This window comes from Cinclus cinclus, chromosome 12 (genome assembly GCF_963662255.1).
Source record: "Cinclus cinclus chromosome 12, bCinCin1.1, whole genome shotgun sequence".
NCBI lineage: Eukaryota > Metazoa > Chordata > Aves > Passeriformes > Cinclidae > Cinclus > Cinclus cinclus.
This window is the reverse complement of record NC_085057.1, coordinates 4,084,517-4,099,085: the sequence shown is the minus strand read 5'-3', so window position 1 is coordinate 4,099,085 and position 14,569 is coordinate 4,084,517. Positions and strand designations below refer to the sequence as shown.

At 41.5% G+C, this 14,569-nt stretch overlaps 1 protein-coding gene across 1 annotated transcript in view; it reads right to left on the bottom strand.

Annotated features, from left to right (window-relative positions):
* The window catches only part of FOXP1 (forkhead box P1), a 374,948-nt gene that overhangs the window by 146,310 nt on the left and 214,069 nt on the right, over positions 1-14,569 (bottom strand). The window contains exon 4 of the mRNA XM_062501015.1: positions 13,678-13,859. Within this exon, the coding sequence (XP_062356999.1) occupies positions 13,678-13,848 (171 nt within the window). The 5' untranslated portion in view covers positions 13,849-13,859. The remainder of the gene's footprint in view (positions 1-13,677; positions 13,860-14,569) is intronic.

The window sequence follows — 14,569 nt, the reverse complement described above, 5'->3', positions numbered from 1 at the left end:
CTGCCAAGTCACAAAGCCAGCTTCAAGAAGAGTAAGGACGAGCCTGGGAACAATATACTTCTAAATAAATAATAAGTCTTTTACACTTAATAAATTCCTCATTATTCAGTGGAATGTCCATTTTAGATGACCAAAAGCATACTCATGCACCTAGCTCCCCTTCAATTCCATGTTCAGGTCAAAGCCTTGGCAGATATTAACTCTTGCACAATATCTGTGTTGTTTCAGATGACAGGAGCACAAGGACTTGAGGACCAAAGCTCCTCTGGAGAGAGAAAAGGCTGAATGGGACACACCACTGGCAGTGCCCTGGCTGCAAGCTGCAAAACAATAGTATCAGCAAGATTTCCTGCAAATAAAGTCCCTTGTTGCAGCTCCCTGTCTCTGCAAACGACAGGGATTTTTGGGGTGGAAGGGGAATTGCCTCTTGGCTCTTCTGGCTGGACAGCAAGATTTGCAGTCTATTTGTGGCTCAATATGGGCTGGTCAGGTAAGGAATCTGCAGGGCAGGCACAGGGGAGCTCTGCTTCCCTTCATCCCTCCAGGTGTCCTGGATCTTTCTTCCTTTCATCCTTTTGGATAAACAATAATGATATAAAGAGGTTCAAGCACAGTCCAGTGTTTTTCACTTGGACATATGGGAGCCAGTCCTTTTATAAAATGATTTTGGTAAATGGTTCAAGTCCCTGTAAAGGCTGGGGCAATCCAGTAATGATTTTCAAGGCTATCACAAGATATGCTGAGTTGGATGAGACCCATCAGGATCAAGTCCAACTCCCAGCCCTTCACAAGACACCCCAAAAATCCCACCATGTGCCTGTCACCTACTGCCTGTCTGAAACATCATGAAGAAAAAATGAGACGGAGAAAAGGAGAGCAGAAGAGGCACTCCTTCCCTCCACCAGGACAAGATGAAAATGTGATGGCTCCTAACAGCCTCTCAGATGAACATCTGCAGGCAGCTCAAACAGCCTGGAGAGCCCCATTCTCCTTCCCTCAGGTAAGGTAGCAGTAGAATCTCTGGATGCATATGGAGTATCAGAAACCCCACATAAATGTGAATGGCATGCTGGTGAGCTCTCCACTGGTGCCAGCCCAGCACAGGAGCCCCTCCAGCTCTGGGAAGCCACCACATGCAGGACCTGACCATGCCTTACCCTGGGGAAAGAGGCAGCCCTTGTGTCCTTGGCATTCGCTGTGGGATGCCTGTCAAACATAAGAGAACATGAAGGAGTACTTTTTTACCTGCTAGGGGCCAGTTTTCCATCCAGCTCCTGTCCACACAACTGAACAAACTGAGCCCCAGCCCAGCTCCCTTACTCGGCAAGTTCCTGTCTTGCCCAAGATGACTAACAAGTAAATACTCCCAGGTTTCATGAGTTCATTTAACAAGAGCTCTACCTCCCCAGCACAAGGGGATCAGCTCCTAGAGACAAGATGAGAGGAGGTGAAAAGCTGGTCTTAGGAAACATGAGATGAGGTACAAAAGGGATTCTTTGCTGTCAAAGCATAATATGTCAGCTTGTGATAAACCTGAATTGCTTCATATACCAAGGATCACTAGACATTAGCTGCTTTTTATATGGCAATATGGTGTAGAGGTTTCAGACAGAATATTGTTTTATGTTGATCATGATAAAACTCTCTGTAGCTTTGATAAAGCCTGCACAGGATTTTCATTCAAACTAATGAGTGATACTGGCTGCTGGATGCTGAGACACGCTCTTGATGCTTTCCAATGGTTCAACTCATAACCAGGAATCAATTCAGCCTGGATAAGCAAGAGTGTTACTCATCTAAGGGGTTTTGAATGATGATCCTGTTCCCTGTGCTTTCCCCAGGTATGTCTGAAAAGGCATGGTGACAAAGGGAGCACCACATGTTGGCAAAGTACATCTCTTAGCAGGGGTTCTCCTGGGTGCAGCCTGCTCTGAAGGAACAGTTGGCTCACTCTGTAATCAGCCATCAAACAGCCCCGGCCCGATGGGTGATTCACTTAGCACAGGCCTTTTGCTGCTATGCTTTCCAACATCTGTTTCAATGCTTGTCATCTCGCTGCTTTAAACAAATGTACTGCAGATGTCTTGTCTTGTGGACGACAGGGACTTGGCAGAGACAGGAGCAGAGGCCTCCAAATGACAGAGGCTCGGCTAAGGCAATTATTGGGAGGTTCCAGATAGACTCTGCAATGAACATGGAACGAGATTTTCACTCACACCCCCATCCTATGTCCCCCTTTGAACCTCCTGTTTTCTCCTTCAGATTTAAGAGAGTGATGAAGGACAGTGATTGGGATGGAGACTGAAGTGCAGCCTTTTCAGAAACATGTGGCCTGAGTCTTCTCAAAGGACTGATCATTGACATGCGCAATTAAATGGGAAAATACACACACTGGCTCATGTTTTGTTCCAAGGACAACTGGACATGGAGGGACACAACACACTGCAAAGATAGTAGCTTCCCAGACCAGACTGTGGCCTGGAAACAGCAGCAAAGAGACTTCCTTGGGCTAAAATTATACTTCTGGAAGAACCAATATATGAAATGGGATACACAAAAAAGAACAGAGATGGGTTACTGTGAGGGGCCTCCAGGCACATCCATTCTATGGTGTTCTTTTCATGTAAATCCAATTTGAGTTTCCACTAGGAAAACCAATTAATTGAGGCCTGACATTTTGTACTTCCTGAGTGCTACTTTTGCCCCTTTGAATGCATCCTACCTATAGCTGTTTGAGGTTTAGCTGGGGTGAGCAATGTAATCCATAGGATTCCAACAATCTCATTTTTCCTTAAATTGGCTTCTTGGTGCAATAGCTGTGAAGAAGCTGCAACAAGCCAGTTGCTTCCTGGCTGCTCTCCCTGCTGCTCTGTCCTGCCCAGCAAAGGCAACATGAGTTTATCTACACTGTTTTGTACTCCAAGTGCTGGTCAGCCCAAGATGCAGGTGATCCAGGATGGAAGTGTCCAAGACCTGGATAGACAGGGCTTGGAGCAACCTGGTCTAGTGGAAGGTGTCCCTGCCTATGGCAGGGGTTTTCAATGAGATGATCTTTAAGGTCTTGTCCAACCCAAGCCATTCTGTGATTCCATGATAAGACTTTTGGTCAGGCACTGAGGAAAAACTTCCTAATGGAAAGCTGAGCACCAAAAGACCTGGGCAGGACTGAAAGCTGCATTGACAGACTGCTGGGACTCAGATTAGGCAGACTCAAGAGCATCAAAGCCACAACTCTACTCCAGCCTTTGTTCTGCATGGAGAGACTGGGGAAAAAGAGTCTGTTTTTCCAAAACCCACAAAGAAAAATGTTAAGACTAGAGAGGAGTTCACAGCAAACCTGGGCTGGTGTGCTGCCCTATCCTGAGCGTGGCTGCAGCCCAGCCAGGCCATCAACCAGCACTGGAGAAGTTCCTACCGCGGGCTCTCCGTGACCTTGGAAGGATCCCCAAATGTGAACACGGCACGTGCTTCCCTGCCCCCAGGGAGAGGCACATATTTTTGCTCACAGTTTATGAATCTTTGACGTACAGTCCCTATGACACAGCCTTGGAAGGCCATATCTTTTATTTATTATGCCTAGCAATTGTCCTTGTAACCAATTATGAAAAAAAACAGGTGGTCAACAGAAACTCTGCAAAATAAAACTCCTCGGCAAAGCAAACACTGTACCTTTCAAAGCAAGAAAACATACTGTTAACAGAGCTGATCACTGTTAAACCCTTATCATCCAATCCCTGCCCAAGTTAAGAGACAGAAACCAAGAGTAAAACACTTCAAAAAGCATTAATTGGAGGAACTGGTGAATCATTTCTCAAGGAAAAGGAGTCAGAAGTATTTTAAACTCCAAATAGTCACTGTGTTGTGAAAAAGGGCTCAGACACATCCTGCCAGACTGGGCTAAGGGACAGGAGTCCCCCACCACCTGCTGGGATGGCTCTACCAGGAACAGCTGCTCCAGGGACCTGGGGAAGGGCTGGAGCAGTATGGGGAGCTGCCAATATGGGTTTCACCCCGGTAGTCATAAAGGAAGATGTGTGGAACAGCAATGAACCCACTTTTAGCTCCTCCATAAAGCAGCTACAGTTACCAGCATTCCCTGCACCTTCTTGAGTATTATATTCAATAATATTAATAGGCTCATATTTACCATATCTTAAAAGCTAACAATCCCATTGCCAGCGCTAATTAAAAAGACAAGAAGCAGAAAAGAAGCAGTGGATTATTTCTTCAATATGGATTCATGCCTAGATTTAATAAAACCTGCTTTAGTGTTATAACCTTACATTTGTTTCAAGAACACTATAAAAGATAAGTCTGCTTTTTGTTGTTTATTGACTTGGAGGGTTTTCTTTTGGATCTGTAATACAGCATTACAGCTATGGGAAGGAGAGAAAAGATACTGTTTTCCCTGAACAAAACAACTGCTTCTGCTACCCAAATACCATGTCTGGGATGAAGAAACCAGCACAGCTATTGAGAGAGAAGAAAAGGCACTAAAATGAAGCACTGGGGAGGTTCAGCTGTACCAAACCCTCCCTTTGACCTTACAGAAAGCATTTTACCTACAGCTACAAGTAAAGGCCACAGCCAGCTGCTCCAGAGGAGAGACTTTGGGGTTTCTTCCAGACACAGCACCCCTGTCCCAAACACAGAACTCCCACACCTGCACACTCAGCACATTGGATGCTTTCAACTTTAGCTTTCCAGCAAAATCCAGAACAGTTGCTTTCCACACACACCTGTCCATCCTGCTCTGAGCCTGAAGTAGAGGAGTGACATAGCAGAGCAGGTATGCAATGCAACACAACAAAGTCAAGATAAACTGCAGCCACTCTCCCCAAAACCAGAGCTATTCCTAGGTGAGCTCATCTGCAGATCAAGTTTCTCATTTAAGCAGAGGCCAGAAGAATTCTCCTGGAGACTGCTGAGACCGGACTATGAGGATCTGAGTGCTCCAAATGCTTTGTTATCCATGAGAAAAAACTATGTTCCATCTTGTTTCTAATTTCTGCTGCAAGATGCTGGGCCCCACTACTTCTAACAAGTTCCATTCTCCTTCCCTGTGCCTGTCTGACCTTTCTCCTTCAGTGAATCACATAATTATGTAGAAACAGAAATACAAAACAGTGATGGTTTAAGAACACAAATGCTCCAGCTTCATCTGTGAGAGAGCAGCCAATCATCCCAAAGTTGTGGGTCTGCTGCTGATTCAGGATGCCAGAAGGTGCTAGGGAAGATTCACCCTCTGCTCACTCAGTCCTTGGGAACAGCTAGGGACATTACCCTATTTCTGCACGTATCTCACTGACTACTAGAAAAAGGAGCAAAAAAGCAAGAATGTCAGACAGTCAGTGGTCTTACAACATTTCACTGGCAGATGTTTTTTGGTATCGGTGATAATAACAAGGAGAATTTAAGGAAAACTTGATTTGAGCATGCCAGCAGCAACTACATTCTTTTAGCTTGTGATCACTTCAGCTCAGATAGACAAGAATCTCCCCCAGCTTCTGCACTTAATTTCCAGGTAGGGTTTGTTAAAGCCTGAAATCCCACCTTTGGAAACTCTTAAAAAAAAAAAAAAGACCCATACACAAATATTTGGCTAAGTGACCCATAGCAAATTGCGTAATGCCAGTTAAAAGTTGTAAAAGTTGTGTTTTCTAAGTATCAGCCCCAGAGGTTTTATCTGAAATAAAATCCTGATTACTTCAGATTCTGAAGGCAAACTGTGACCTTGCTCTGCATCTCCAAATTTGAAACATTTGTGTTGTGCCCCTCGATAACGATGCCTCTCGCTAGGAAGGAACAAAATCCTTTCAAAAACTTGCTTATTTTATGTAATAAGGTAAGAAGGCCCCAAACATGCATATAAGACCTAGCTCAGCCTTGAAGCTTGATCAAAAGAGGTCACCTAAACTTGGAATTGCAGTGCTCTACCAAGCAAAAATGACCCATTCTCCAGACATGCAGCTGCATGCCCAGCAACATTTCTGTCTGTAACCATCCCAGTCCTCAATCCTCTGGTCATTAAATGAAAACCAGTATTAAGTCAGCACACAGAACACAAGGAATTATATCCATTTCTTGCATCCTTCTCTTTGGTTTGCCTGGGAACACACTCTGAGAGCTGGGGGCAAAGGGGAGAACTGCACTGATGAGTTTTACAACACATTGTCAGAGAGATTAAATAGCTCAACTCTCCTCAACCTTCACTTTACCAGCCCTACTTTCAGTAGCCTGGGGAAAAAAAAAAAAAAGGAAAAAAAAAGAAAAAGAAAAAAGAAAAAACCAAACAAACAACAACAAAAAACCTAAAAAAAAAAGAAAAAAAAACAAAAACAGCAAACAAAAACCTTTAAAAGAAAAAGAAGAAATATGATTTAAAATAAATTGAAAAGCCCAACTTGTAATAAACCTGGCACTTGCCCCAGGCTTCAGGGATGTCTGAGACTACACACTCCACAGACACAATATGTAGCTTTTATAGGGAAAAAAAAGAGATATATTTGCACTATTTAAAACAGGTTGCAAATATAGTTTATGTTTTAGAAATGTAGGGAGCACAGCTAACAAAATACAGAATGCAGCAACAAAACAAGCAACACTATCCTACAAAACTGTCATTATATAATGTCACTGTTTACACTAAGCCTCCAAAAGATACCTTCTGTTATTTTTTTTTAATTAATGGGGTGCTATGCAGTTAAGTAAACTCATGAAGAGTATTCACAACTTCTGCATTTTAACTTCAAATCCCAATCTTTATTTACAACATCACTGTTATAAATTACAACAGTACTATTAACATTCTTCTCACTTGCTGGGATACCCAGTGGAGCTCCTCAAGAGAAAGAAAATAATGCAGGAAACCATGGCATTTGGTTCTGTTCTTATTTGAATATTTTAAAGTCAGACAAAACTCCACTGAAATCAAGGGCTACACTACTGAAAACAGCTGCAATTCTGCTGCTGCTCCTCTTTAGGCATTGCCAAACAATCTCCCTACATGCAGTGCGTCTCCAAATAAAGTTAAATTAGTTCTAAAGTATCAGCAATCCATGCAACTTCTTATTAGTGTGAAATTACTTAAGCCTTAATTCAGCAAGGTACTTAAGCACATTCCTAATTTTACAGGCATGAGACGTACCAGTGACCTTAATCAGACTAGTCACGCACTTACATTTAGGCACATGCTTAAGCATCTTGCCATGTTAAAAGCCATGATGAGGAACAGTTCCATGTGAATTAAAGGCTGCTTTACACCTTCGTAGGCACACTACCATTTTAAGTGTGATATATATATATATATATGTATATGTTTGCTACAAATAAGTGGTTGCACCACTTATAAAACAACCCTTAAAGTATGTAGATCACTGGAGGAGGAACAGTCTTTAATAATCTGAATAACATCAATCACTTGAAATAGACTTTTAATTCGTATCTGATGCTTGCTGGAAGCCTTTTGCAGTGTATACACGTGCTGGCTAGCAGCTTTAAAGCATTCCTTTGCGGACTTTCCCTAAACAGCACTCCTGAATGTGGAACTTCATTGCTTATGAGTAAGCACAAGCAAATACAAGGGGAGAGTGCACACCTACGAAAACAGCTAGGAACAAACACACCACTGCTGAATTTTCACAGGGATGCAAGGCTAAAAATCAACCCAGCAAACATATTTCAGAAGCTCCATGCCTTCAAAGAGCCCACAGAAACCTAAACGATTACTGCCTGATCCTAATTTACCAGGTGAAGTAAAAGCAGCTATTGTAGAACAACAAATAAATAAATACAGAAATAGACATGGACAGCCTACAGAGGACTTCTGGATTTGGATGTGCACATAACCCAGGTGATTACACGTCTAACAACCCAGCTACTGCATGCCCACACCTGTACCTGCACACACAGCAGCAGAGCTCTGGGTGCCAATGTCAAGGTGCTCTGAGGACTCGGGTTTATGCAGTTATTTATCAAAGACCTCAGAAGCAAAATAAAACAAAACCAAGACAAAGAGAAAACAATAATCTCAGCAAGTGCAACTAAGTAGCAGTTTCCCCTTACCCTTCAACAGTTAGAGAAAATTTAGGGCTTGTTGGTGTCAATAACTAGTTATAACAAAGACATAAGCAATAGTGAGGATAGAGAATGCTGCATGAATGTTCTCAACATGGTTCATTGACAACTGATCTAAAAATTGAATTATTAAGGAAAGAAATCATTGATTCTAAAACCCAGGCAAGGTAGCCAGCCTATGTTAAAACTTATTTAATTTTTCCAGCGCTGCTTCATTCCTAAGCTCTCAGAGCCACAGCTTTTCCATTGAAAAGCAAAAGACATTTTACGCACAATTTTCCCTCTACTAGAAAGAGGTATATTGTGCCCTTCAGTGAACATAAAATTGATATTATCATCTCTTAGTTTATATCTCACTACTTAACCTTCAGATTAAAAGTTATTAGATTTGAATGACTAAAAAGACATCATGTCACCTTCCGTTCAATGCTGGGAGATGGCAGAACTTGGGGGAAAAGTCTGAATGATAAAAACCACAAAGTTACTGGGAGCATAAAGTAGTTTTATACAATCTCTGATGAAACAGCAGAAGCTCTGCAAATGCAGTCATCTTTTCACCACGTTGTAATCTTCAGTTATGAGGGTACTACAATACAAAATCAGACACAATCCAATAGCCTGCATGGAGTTTAATCTATACTTTGGAATGGCTCCTTCAATAGCAACAGCAGTTTAATAATTAGGCTTTATGTCTCTTTGGACAAAATGACTCAACACGGACGCTCCCTTAAAGTCTAACAAACAATTTTGGTCTAACCCAGTTATGTCAATATGAAACAAAAGACTTTATCTTGGATCTAATTTAGCAGTTTTGCTCTACAGAGATAAGTCCACATCATGATCAATGGGACCGTAAAACTCCTGATGTGGTTTGTAACCTCTCCTCATGGCTTTGCAAAATAACACGAAACTCACCAACTTGCAAAAAAAAAAAAAAAAAATCTTTCATTTACACTGTGATATATTCATAATTCTTTCTAGTCAAATTTTCTTTTTGATCTGCCCAATTAAAACAGCCTCTCAACAATACACCAAATCCCGCATTTCTTGTACATTTCCCTTGTCTTTGAACATGAACAAAATCTGAAGAACCCACATATTCCCTCTGGAGTTCAATTCCCTCAATCTAACACTTCACATCTCAACATTTCATGAAACAACCACTGCCAAAGCTATGGCATCTTCACACGGACACCACAAACAGCCAAACTGCAGGCACAGACCAGAATCTAGTCCAAATTTCTTATGTCTATCAAACCTTCTTTTATATATGAACAAAATTGTATTTTTCACTTGCAGACATTCACTGGAAAAAAAGTAAAAAGCAGGATATAACGCCATCTTTTTTTTCAAGGAAAAACCCCCTTCTTTCCTTACTTGGTGGACACATGGCAAAACTAGTATTTATCTAAATTCTTCAGAAAGCTTGAAGTGACACTTCATAATTACAGTATAGTTCAGCTCAAAGACGAAGTGAAGAAAAGAAACTTCCCCACAATTCTTTACATAAACCTCCTCCTCCTTTCTCCACATACCAGTTGCGTTTGTATTTCTATTCCAGTTTGTCATAAACACGGCCACCTCGTAACCCTTTTTATCAAGCAATCTATGCACTACCTAAAAGTACACTACACTCCATCAGACAAGCTATAGGTTTACATTATCCAAACATTCCAATTCTGCCTGCTCAGCGCAGGTTGTCAATAAATGCAAGCAATTGCAAAACAGCAGTATGTGGTTTTTTTTCCTTAAGAGAACACTGATAGGAGCCTGCCAGTTCTGCAAAATAAACCCTTTGCAATCTCTGCAGCTAATCTGTCAACAAATTACTATTAAAGTCATACCTCCTCAAAGTTCAAAAGCATTCTGGATTAGACAAAGATACTGAGTTTTATACTCGTGGGGCAGTACTTGAAGTTACGGTATCAAAGTGGATCTGGCTATTGATGTGGAGAGGTTTGTATTTCTGCCACCATGCAACACAGCACTTGGTGTCTTGCTGCTATACATCAGGATTCAACTTTGTAATCATTCTCTTTGTTCAATTCATAGTCTTGTTTCACTGCTAATAACGTGAAGAACACTTTAATGAGTAGTCCTGAGGATAAAAATAAAATGCAATAAATAGTATTTATTTTATAAGCTTAAAAAAAAAAAACTGTCTAGAACTGAGGCATCAAACCTTCCATTTAAGCAGACGTCAGAAACCACTGAAGCAACTAGAGCTGTGATCACGAACATTAAAAGGCAGCTTGTCCCTATGAGTCTTTGTTTATTTCTGCTTGGTAGGCAGGAGTTGCCCCATCATTACATCCCTTCTACCCAAGCTTCCCTCGCCCAGCCTGACCTTCAGCTTGTGGGTCACTCCAACACCCATTCTGCACCTCCTAGATGTTTTTCATGATGCCTCAGAGCCAACAGATGTTGCCAGATTCTGCCTGGTACCCTGCTCCAGGTTTTATGTTCTGTTCCTTGGTTCTGCCTATGTGAGCACTCTGCAACAAAGCTCCTGATCTTCACTACCTGACCCCACATGAGATCCCAGCTTCTTGTGTTTAGGAAGTACAATGATCCAGGTAACCTTCACACCTACTCCAGATTTTATAAGCAGGTCACCCAACCCCTGCCCATTCCACCTCATCCAGACAGTCACTGCCATGAGATGCCAACCTCTGGCACCTGTAGAGCCAGCAGCAGTGGGAAGGCCACCTTATGTTTTGGCTCTGAGGGTGACTTCTACATTCATTTCCACTTTTAACCAGCTCTTCCACAGAAATACCGCCCCTGAAGAGTCACTTGTGTTGCTCTGCCTTTCTTACTTTACCAATATAAACATCAGTTGGAGTTACTTGGCTTTATTATAAATAGCAGAACTCATCCCCACATTTGCTACTCCCAGCTTAACAGTACATTTTATGAGATTGCTAATGCTAAAATAATTGAGCATCACATCACTCTCTGTCTCTGTCTTGCATGGCAGAATCGCCCTAAAATGACATGGGAAGCATAAAACTTGTCCTGCAAGTCCTCCCTGTACTCACAGCAAGAGTGATCACACCACACACTTCTGGAAACATGAACATCTGTGGTGCGCCATATTTTTCCATGGTAAAATATTTACAAGTTTGCAAACCCATTAAAACTTCCTAAAAAACCCTGAAGTACTTATGTTTTCCTCTCTCATACTAACAAAGCTATTAGTCCTAATAAATTCATAAATGTCACCAAAAATGTGACCCTAAATTCAGCACAGATGCTTTCACAAGCCATTGGGCATGCAGGTTTCACTGTTCTGCCACGCTCAACATGAGAACACAAAATAAACCAAAGCAGCAAAGCTCAAACTACCACCACTGAATTTTTTTTTTCCCCAAACAAAACAAGTGCCAGGTGGCAAAATGAAAAGATTTGAATGAAATGCTCTTAAGAAATAGCTGTTTAATTCAGAACTCATTCATTTGTATTGAAGGAGTGTTTTGTAGAACGCATTCTGTTAAGTGACCTGAGAGCATATGTTGTATACGGAGAAACATCTAAACATTATGCTCCATGTTGTATGTGTATCTGTAAATGCTTGCATTAGCTGTCTGAAAACAACGGGGTTTTCTTCTTTTCAGCGTTTAAAAATGTTTTCCCAACATCAAGATTGATATTTTTATGCTAGCTCTGATTACTGTCTTATTGTTATCAGGATTGGGTTTGTTGGTTGTTTTTGTATTTAATAACTATTTTAAACTTTGCAATCAACTCACTTTATAAAAGATAAACTCCATGGAGAAGTTAGTCATCAAAACCAATTAGCAGCAGAATTCAAACACAGAACATAAAGGTCTTTGAAGAACTTGGAGAAAAGCAAGATCCCCAACCACATTCACTGTACTGGCAGAGGATAAATAAACTCCAAGCTAAAATCAGAGCTGTGTGAAAGCAATCCCGAGCCTGGCAGTCCCTGAGCACTCGGGTCTGAGCTGGGCACTTTTTGGGGAGGGCTGGAGGACTGGCAATGAATGGGTGCCACTCCTTAATTGACCAAATGGGCAGCTGAATGACACCAGCCATACACGAGAGGTGACAACATTACCTGAGACATCCTGAGCTCTCGGGATGGCTATGGAGAAGGCCTGGCACAGGGTTAGTTAGTGGTGGAGGAGCAGAGGCCTGAGCCATTCTGGTCCACAGAATAGTGCACGTCTGCACTATTCCCCCCCTCCCTGTTTCTCTCTGCACAAAGCCCCACTGGAAAATTCCATAGTGCTCCTATGGAAAACACAGTGTAATTAACTCATTTTTATATGAAGCCTTTTTTAAGACAAGACCTTTGTGTTGAGCATATTTTACTCCTCTTCTACTGTCCTATATTAATCAAAGCTGTAACCCCTGTTGTCTTTGCACTACGAATCAGAATGTGCCCCTGGCAAAGAATGAGGGAAAAGTCAACAGGAATTAAGTTTCAGTGCAACTGTTTACTCAACTGTGGCCTGCAGTTATTGAAATTTTATCCATGGTTTTGTGTGACTACTGCAGTAATGAATTCAGCATGGCTGTGATTTTCTCACTGATGGTATTCTCACTTCAAGTAAAAACCTGTAGGACGAAAATGATTGAAACAACCAAAGTCTGTGCATTTAGTATCATCTATTTTTCTGACTTGTTTAATTATGGCAGCTTTCTGTCTTAGGTTGGCAAATGGGGTGTCCCGCTCTTCCTCAAGCCTTCACTTTGCTTTGTTTTTGAGCACAGTTTTTTTCTTCTCCACAACAACCTGCTAAAAAGATCACTGTACACTTAGGGGAGCCTTAACCAGCTGCCAATCGCTTATTTAAAAGGTTTTAAGAATCCTTATTGTATTAGAGAAAGTAAGGGTTAGGCATGAGTGTATTCACCATGGCTCTGCTGCAGCCTTTGTTCCGAAACACATTAATGATACATGCCCAGAACTTTGGTGTAAAATTTCCTCAGAGGGTTTCAGAATTTTATCAGGGAAAACAAGAAGCCAAAATGTATTACGAGGATAATTTACACCAGTGAATTTGGTCACTTCCCAGAAAATACACTAATTAAAATACCAAGGCGAAATGCACAATTTGGTTCTGATTCTTCCGAGTTGACGAAGACTGACACAGATGTATTTATTTATTTATTCTGATGTTTTGCACAGCTGATATCTCTGCAGCCTTCCTCACTAACAGAAAACATTCTGTTGATAGAGGTTGCTAGGTTATATTAAAATTTGTTGCAAAAACAAAACTTAATGTTAGTGTATTTTCCACCCAGTGACATATTTTGGAAACCAGTTCTTTGTATACAGCAGTTCACCCAATCACTGCCACCAGACTCAACACATTCAGGCAACAGAAGCAAGCCCTGATCTTTGGGTGTTTCCAGGGAATGATTAAAAAGGAGCCCCGGAAGAGAAGTCCAAGGTTTCCCTTTACACCAACAACTGCAACCCCCTACGGGCAAAAACGCACAGAATGTCACAGGCGAGTCCTAAAAGCATCCTCTGCCTTGCAAGTACAAAGGGTTTGGGAGGGGGCGGGGAGGATTAAATGCTTCATGCTTTTCCTGTAGGTAGGAAACTTGTAATGCATCTTACAGTACCTGCTGTTGCTGGAGATGTGCTAAATCTGCAGCCCCAATTTCAACGGAAGGTGTCTCGCCGTTTGATCTCACTTCCCGCAGGCTGCACTCTAGTAAATGGTTGCCACCGCTCGCTCCATTCTGAATGGCTGAACCGTTACTTTTTGTCTCAGTCCCAGATTCTTGCATCATGACTCAAAAACCTGAAATAATTTAGGGGAGGGAAAAAAAAAAAAAAAAGCAGCTGTTAAAACAGTTGCTGTATATAAGGAGACATGCCCTGTTTTAAATCCTGCCAAAACTGTAAACATATGTCATTTTCCTTCATACGATTTATCTTTCATTAATGGTTCATGCTACTAGTTTATGTTTATTTATCCATTGGTACAGCTATAATTTTAGTAAGTTAGTTCTCTTCTAAATATAGTATTAGTTGCTCAACATCTTTTTTCCCTTAGAGAAAAAAAAATATTTTTGAACGAACACACAGAATCCATAATTAAATTTCTCTAGTTACATCTGGATGCTTTCCTTTGAAATGAATGAGTCATTCTTGGCAACATATGATGGACAATATCAAAAATGTGATACACACTGTGTAGGGGCATGGAGGTGAAGTAGAGCATTCTCTATTTTGGTATTTCTTCATACCATGATAGTGCCAAATTAGCACCTTTTGTTACTCTGAAGCAGTTTAGGCTTAAATGCTGGGATGTGCTGAACCATCATCAGCTTTCATTTAATGAGAATTGCTACAAATGCTCACAGAATCAGTCTTGTTGGCCAAGTTTTTGGCTATGGATTTGGTCTGGATTTGGATGCTCTTATGGCATTACAGTGAGAAGCCTCCTGTGTTATTTGGCTAAACATCATCTCAGCAGCCACAGCTCCCTCCAGCCAGCCCTCTCTACTG